The sequence below is a fragment of the Pezoporus flaviventris genome, unplaced genomic scaffold (genome assembly GCF_033815535.1).
Source record: "Pezoporus flaviventris isolate CSIRO_AGI_PZ_B2104156 unplaced genomic scaffold, CSIRO_AGI_Pfla_v1 ptg000012l, whole genome shotgun sequence".
Taxonomy (NCBI): domain Eukaryota; kingdom Metazoa; phylum Chordata; class Aves; order Psittaciformes; family Psittacidae; genus Pezoporus; species Pezoporus flaviventris.
Window position 1 is genome coordinate 229142 of NW_026892560.1, and position 7737 is coordinate 236878.

A 7737-nucleotide genomic window follows, 5' to 3' on the forward strand; every position below is an offset into this window, starting at 1 on the left:
CAGTGGCAGGATCAGAGGGGTCTTGTGAACACCCCAGGCTCACCTGAGCCTCCTCTGTGTAGCTTAGTTGTAGTCTAGGATGTCACTGAGATGCTCTGCACTTCAGACACTTCTTAGATCCAAAACTTTATTTGAACAAGTAAATACAACTGTAAGAACTTACAAATATAAAACCTGCTTGTACAAATCCCCCAAGCACCCCAAACTTCCCGTTAACACATGGGTTTGATACAGTAAAAACTCTGAGCTTCAACACAGCTCGTAACTTAAAAGACAAGACTTAAATGTACTCATTTTTGCAGGATAAACCTCTGTAACATCAAATAGAAATACTCCTGTTGGAACTTTTAAGTAGGGCAGAAGAGCAAGTGATATTTAGGCTCACCTTAAAGCCATCCTAGTTAAAGTAACATACCCTCATGCTACAGAGGCCTTTGGCCTCTCCAGCTGCCCACACCCTGCAGCTCAGCTCTCTGGCTGTGCACAAAACTCAATTCAGCTCATTCCCACAGGGATCAATCAGGTTCTGCCCTAGTAAAGTCAGGGTAATTACCACTGGGGTCTGAAAACACAAATGAGAGCAGCAGAGAAACCGTGCCCTCAAACACGAACGTGCTGGTACGGCAGAACTGAGCCCGTGCTGGGTCGCCCTGATTCATTTCTGTGTCACTCTGGGTGCAGGTGCTGTGATCTGAGCATCTCAACGGTGCTCAGATGATGCCCTGGCTGCTGTTGTGTGTTGGCAATGAATAGTTGGCAATGAATCCTGAGGAATACCAGAGCATGACGAGGTCTTGCTGAATCACCTCTTGCCTTTGCTGTAAGCTGACAGTTCAGAGAGCGTAACACAGCTGCTGGACAGGATGTTCTACCTGTCACTCAGGTCTGCCCCTCAAAAACATGTACTTTAGAGGAATGTTTTACAGGATTTTTATATATAAAAGTATTAAATACATGGACTATAACCCCAACCTTTTAGATTAGAAATGTGCTGCTAACACGTTGAAGACCTGTAGGTTTAACTGTTAAAAGCAGCGATGGCTGAGATCTTGAGAATTGACTCCATCCCATAGAAGAAGAGCAGAATACTGTTGAGGATGACATCGGTTTTCAGCACATAGGTTTGCCACACCAGGAAGTACACAGCCAGAAACACACTGCCCACTGTCATCACAAGACTGATCCCCAACAAACTCTCTTCTTCTGTCAGGTTCCCCCTTACACCTTGAAGGAAAGGAAAAGCTGATGTGAGTCTTTGTTTTCTTCTGACAGTATCACAGCTCTAAGTGTAGAATGTTCCTGTTCAAAACCAGCTCTGGTTCTTACATCTCAGCACACACTGAAATACTGGCCTGACCAGGCTCTGTCAGGGACCATCAGAACAAGCCCAAGCACCAGTGGACAATCCACTTCTTGCTGACCCAGGTTAATCTGAACAAAGAGCAGTCTGTGGATACCCAAGTCCTGGCTCCCACCTTTTCCTACCCCAGATAATCAGCTCTGAGGCTGCAACCCATTTTGATCACTCAGCTTCTTGGTCAACCAGCAAACTTGCCCCCAAACTCCCCAGGCTGCACTTGGTGTGACTGCAGCGCACACCTGAGAGCATCCAATCCTGATACTAAGATCTAAAACACTACAAAACCTCCTCTATTCCCTGCTGCTCCTATTTCAAATTACTACCATTGTGGAGAAGCTGCTCTTCTCTCTTCCTTGCATCTTATTTCGAAGCAGTCTCAGTAGGTTTTTGCTGGTTAACTACATTAGGCTTGAAATTCACTTCTTTATTCATGCCCCAAATGCTCCAAGCCAACATGTGCAAAGCTCGAAGGCAGCAGGCTGAGATCACCCCACGGCAAGTCAGCTGTAGCCAGCACAGACCCACCTGGTCTCAGCAATATCAAGCACAGATTTGGATACTAACTTGTTTCCTTATTAAAAAAGGAGTTTATGAAGTTTCAGCAAGACCTGGGCAGGGGTCAGGAGGCCCTTTGAAGCCTGGAGTACTGGTGTACATGAAGCCCTTAGAGCCTTCTCTTCTCCAGGTTGAACAAGCCCAGCTCTCTCAGCCTGTTCATGGAGAGGTGAAATCTACTCATCAGTCAGTGAACAACAGCCTCCAAATAGCTGTTATTCTGCTAAATTGGCATGTTTTGACACACATTGGTCCCAGAACGATCAGCACTTCGAGCTTGTATTGCATGAGAAGGCACAGTGGTAACGTGACCTACCCAGGTACAACCGGAGCGCTTCAGCAATGGCCGTAATGACAAGCAGGGTGAGATCAACAGACAAAAAGTCTTCTGGATAGCTGAAAGCTTGGCCTGGAGAGGAAGGCAGCATAAATGAGGCAGGAAAACCCAGCAGGGACACTGAGAGCACCCAGCTCTGCCGCAGGCACCCAGCCTCCTGCGGTGTTACGACAGCAGCAACTTACTTTTATAAAGCAACATTGCGAGAGTGGCCAGCAAGTAAAAGATTAAATAAAAGCCATTTACATAAAACAGAAGCTGTAGAGGGACAGCTGACATCTGAGAGCTGCTGTTAAGGACTTCTCATAGGGATGAGGTGGGATCTGCTTCATAAAATCACCATTTCCCACTAACTACAAAATACTGCGGGTTTTTAAACTCAGTGGATCAGCTGCAGAGGGTTTACTGGGTAGGATTCAGAGTACCTGAGGTTGCAAACACCAGGGGTTAGGATAGGAACTTGCTGTTTCAGGTTTGGCTTCAGCTCCTCTTCAAGAATGCCATTTGGTATGTGGTGGGGTGGTTCTTAGCCTCAGGGAAGGAGGGAGGTGCATGTGTGCGTTTCCACAACAACTTCTCTCCCTCTCAGTCAGCTTGAAGCGGTTGACAGGGGGTTGGCAGGCTCCCAGCACACCAGATGCCAGAGTTTTTGCTAATAGGTGGCTCTGTGAAGCAGCCAGGCCCCGTCACTTCCCATCCCATGCCCACAGGATGGGAAGTCTGAAAGCTGGGCTCTTCGTTACGCCTCTGAGAAAGGCCACGAGCTCAACCCTGAGATGCAGATCCATCAGGCACAGACTTCCTTAATTCACCGCTGACAAAGCTATCTGTTGGATCGTGTAAGAGCATTAGCTTTAGTTATTTGGCTGTATGGATCCATTGCCAAAGCACCTGAGAGCTCCACAAGCCTTAACACATTCCCAAAATGGCCCAGAAGGACAGGGGCTGTCTTACAGACAGGGAGACATTAGTAGCAGGCTCAGGATTGATTCTCTCATCCCAAGGTGGCAGCCACCTAAAGGTACCCATCCTGCCTAATTCAGCTGCCTGAGATCCCTCTGGATCCAGCAGAGATGAGCCCTTTCCTAGTCTCAATCTCCTGCACAGGCTGGAATGAGCCCTGTCCAGTGTTAACCCTGGTTTACTGGAGACACCACAGTCTTGGATGGCTTCAGGAGCCCACTGACAGACACAGCCCCTGTATGGCAGGCCCATATGTACCGAAGGAATCTTTTATTCTTAAGGCACAGCAGCGTGTTCCTAATGCCATATAGGAGACAGTGTAGGACATCCTGGAGCTCACCTCCACATGGAGAAGTTGGAATGTGGCTCCAAGAATCCACTTACATGTATTTTTGATCACAAACACCTTCCTTAGCCGTAAATAATCCAACTTAATTTATACAGGAAGTTATCTGTTCAGATTTCATTGTGTCCACATCTTTCTATACTCAAAATATCCCCTCCTCTCTCCCCCTCCCTTCTCAAATCCTTGGAGTATCTCCAGGCAGGGACTTCATCCCAGGCACCTTTTGGAGGCCCTGCCTAGCCCATTCCTGCATGGAGCAGCCACCCACCTGCAGTGGCTGTATCCCAGTTCCCAGAGCAGCTCCTGTCATTACACCAGAACCAGGTTTTTGTGTTTTTCCAGTTGAAGGAAGGTGGAGCAGAAAAATTACTAGATGGGCTCTATGCATGGAAATCTCTGAAGCTGAGGGTGTCTCCTCTCGGGAGATGCTTAGATCTTGGCAGGCGTAAAGGGAGAATTAACATGAGAGAAGAGGAAGTGCTACTGAAAGCTGCTTTTCCTACCTCCTGTTGTCTGTGCCAGCTGCCTGTGGGCTTTGCTGCATGGGGTTTGTGTCCAGCAGTCCACAAATCCCATTTTCAGCCTTGCTTCCTAGGGAAATGAGAGTTATGGGATCATAAAACGGGGCTGTCAACCCTCTGTCAAGACTGGGAGTTGGGATAAAGGGGCAGGGTCTCAAGCCAACCTCAGCTAATGCTGCAGAAAACAGTCTTAGGGGAAATGTTTTACCAGTTTTGCTTCATGTGGATGGAAAACCCAAGGAGTAACAAATCCAGCAGGTTTATTGGGTGGGTAAGATGGGAGCACATTTCAACCTGGCTTCCTGAAGGTTCCCACATGTGAGGGGTGACAGGTACCAAAAGGATACAATTGATTCAGATCTTCCTTTACGTGGAGAAGGGAAAAAGAAAAGAGAAGAAAATCAGTCTAATGATGCGACCAAAGTGCTGCAGAAACACTCAAACAACTGTTTTGAGAGGTCAGACATGTAGACACACTCTATCAGGTCACTGATGATTCATCATTCTCTCAGATCCCAGAGTCCAAAAAGAACCTTTTCAAATCCCTTCATTCTAAACTAATTTGGGGGAAATCCCTGCTGTGAAAGTGACTTTGAGAGGAACCCATCTCTTTCCCAACGTGAAGAAGAACCCAGGTGTTACCTAGAACTCGTTTATCCTGTCCTTGCGCAGCAGATGACATTCATCCCCTCTAACCATGCAGGAAGGAGGGAGACACGGAAGGGAACCAGAAGGTACCATTTGGTTTTCAATGGTGAGAAAGTGTTTGTGTAGCACATCAGGCTCCCAGTTCCTCTAAATAACAGCCTTCCAAACTGGTTCCCTTCAAAAGCAAAGTGATTCTATGTAAAACCGTAATCTATTCTGATCACCCCGAGAGTCCTACCTGGATTCCCTGCAAGCGAACCCACACGTTTTATTTTCCCTTCCTTTCTTCCTGCAAAAGCACAGGTAGAATTCCCTTGCAACGTGATGGCACTGACCTACTAAAGCAGCTCTTAAGTAACTCATTAACATTCTTGGCCTCTTTCAGCCAGAGGAGGAATTGAAAAGCTGGGATCTGTTTCACAGGGAGCAGAACTGTCCATGAGAGGCCACTGCATCCATCTGCCCTGAGACACCCCATTGTCATCCAGTCAGTGGGACATACCCTCTCAATCCCACAGCTCCTCAAGGCTAATGTCCTCCTCCCCTATTAGCTTTATGCCCGAATTAATCCCACTGACGTTAGGCACCTATGTAAGGGATTCAATTTGGGAACACAGGGAAAACAGGGAAGAATTTAAGGTGGTGATTCACACTGTCCATGCTCTGAAACACCTCCTGTCCGTGTATCCTCTCTGTAAAGGGACAGACCCGTCCCCTTGCTTAGCCAACATGCTTGAGTTCTTTTTGCAGGCCGGGAGTTAAAGGTTTCATAAGTACATTTGCTGCGGTGACTAATGGTTAAAATGGGTTTGTATTTCTACCCTGGTATAAACCCGCAGGCAAAAGTCACACCAAGATGATGCGCTTCACAGAGACATCTCTGGTTTGTAGTTTAGACTGGGAAGTAGGATGGGAATTTGAAGGAGAATCAGAGAATCCCAGAGTGGTTTGGGTTAGAAGGGACCTGAAAGCTCCTCCAGCTCCAACCCCTGCCACGGGCAGGGACCCCTTCCACTGGAGCAGCTTGCTCCAAGCCCCTGTGTCCAACCTGCCCTTGAGCACTGCCAGGGATGGGGCAGCCACAGCTTCTCTGGGCACCCTGTGCCAGCGCCTCAGCACCCTCACAGGGAAGAGCTTCTGCCTAAGAGCTCAGCTCAGTCTAAACCAAATACCACCACTGCATCTGCAGACCTGTCCTTATCCCACAGGGAGCATCTGGATCTGAACGTGTTCTGTAGGAGGCTTTACCAGCACAGCCTCACTGCGCTCCCCCACAGCAGTGCTATAATCACAGCGGGAATTCCACCCGAAGGGCAACCCCATGCGAATCCCCTCTTTGCAGCTCCCCAGGTTTCTTTTGAAGCTTATTTCTCCGCATCCTTTTGCACCAGAGGGCTCTGACGCCTTCCTGCTCCTCTCCCAGGGAGGTCTTGCACAGCCGCTATTACCTAGAACACGCTGCCTCCTCCCGGGCAACCCGGGGCACTTCAACCGGGTTGAACATGGGAACCTCACAACACGCCCGTGGAAGGGCTACTGCCCTGAAAGGGTAATTAAACCGGATCATTTCAGGTGTAACAACAGGCTGCTAATCCCAGCTCCTCCCCGAGACATCTCCCGGGGAGGATTAATGCAGTCTGCGTTGCTGCTGGGGGGGCGAGGTTGAATTGCAAGGGAGCATTTGGCAAACGCTAATTGTTGAAGCCAAACGTTTCAAAACCAGGTTTTTTTTCTACCCAGAGCTGAGATTTGCATGTTTTGGGGACACCTTTGAGTTCTTTGAAAGAAGTGGGAATTCTTCATGTGGAACGATCTTTGGATCCCAGTGGGTCATAAGCAGAGTGGTTCTGAGGGGAGACCTGAGAGCAGCTCCAGTGCCTAAAGGGGCTGCAGGACACCTGGAGAGGGGCTTGGGACAAGGGCCTGTAGGGACAGGCCAAGGGGAATGGCTTGAACCTGCCCGAGGGGAGACTGAGCTGAGCTCTTAGGCAGAAGCTCTTCCCTGTGAGGGTGCTGAGGCGCTGGCACAGGGTGCCCAGAGAAGCTGTGGCTGCCCCATCCCTGGCAGTGCTCAAGGCCAGGTTGGACACAGCGGCTTGGAGCAAGCTGCTCCAGTGGAAGGGGTCCCTGCCAGCAGCTGCCCGGATTTACCTCAACATATCGCTGCTGTCGCGATAAAGCAATCGGCCTGGGCTCGGCGCCCAGGCCTGGCTCGACCTCGGCCCCCTCCTCAGTCTGTGTCGTCCCCCCCCCCCCCCCCTTGGGGCGGTAAGAGACAAGCTCTGCCCCGGTGGGAAGCATCCCCGCCGGTCACCCTCCGCCCCGGCGGGACGCGCATACAGCGCTGCTGGTCACCATGGCGCCGGGCCGCTCACCTCGCCTCACAGCGGGCATCCCGGCCCGCCGCCCCCCCTCCCGGTCCTCCAGCGTCCCGGCAGGCTCCGCGCCGCGACCGTTTGTCCGCGCGCTGGGGCGGGGCTGGCTGCTCTATCCCCGCCCCTGCTGCCTTCGGGTGCGATCGGAGCGTTCGGCCCGGTTCGGGCGGATTCGGGCACTGCCCGTTCGGGCGTCTCCGTTCGGGCCGGCGAAGGCGAATTCGGGCGCGCTCGGAGAGGACTCGGCACAGCTCGGCTTCGCTCGCGCCCGCCTCACCCGCCTTCGGGCAAGATCGGAAAAGACCGGCACGAGCTCGGGATTCTTCGACCCTCTGGGCCGGACCGCTCGGGGACTCGGCCCTGTTCGGGCGCGCTCGGGTTCCCCACCCGAACTGTAAGGTATCGCTTCGGGCCGCGCGCCTACGGACTCGGCCGCGTCCTGCCTTGGGATTGGCCAGCCGGCAGGAAACGCGGGCCCCGCTCGTCGGGAACCATCGCTCGCCTTCGGACGAGGCCTCGGAACACTTCGGGCACCGTCGGAAGCGCTCGATTCCGCCCTCGGAACACGCTCGGAAGCGCTCGGCCGAGTTCGGCCCCCCCCGCCCCCCGGCTAAAAAGCGCTCGAGTGACCT

General features: G+C 51.5%; 1 protein-coding gene across 1 annotated transcript; it reads right to left on the reverse strand.

Moving 5' to 3' along the window:
- Positions 1–986: 986 nt before the first annotated feature.
- Positions 987–7675, reverse strand: TMEM80 (transmembrane protein 80; the record flags this gene model as incomplete). Its single annotated transcript, XM_061450918.1, is given in 7 exon segments — positions 987–1224; positions 2232–2324; positions 2438–2531; positions 4430–4442; positions 7106–7268; positions 7271–7528; positions 7531–7675. Coding segments are annotated over 7 exon segments (972 nt in total), but the record flags the coding sequence as incomplete, so codon positions are not given.
- Positions 7676–7737: the final 62 nt, after the last annotated feature.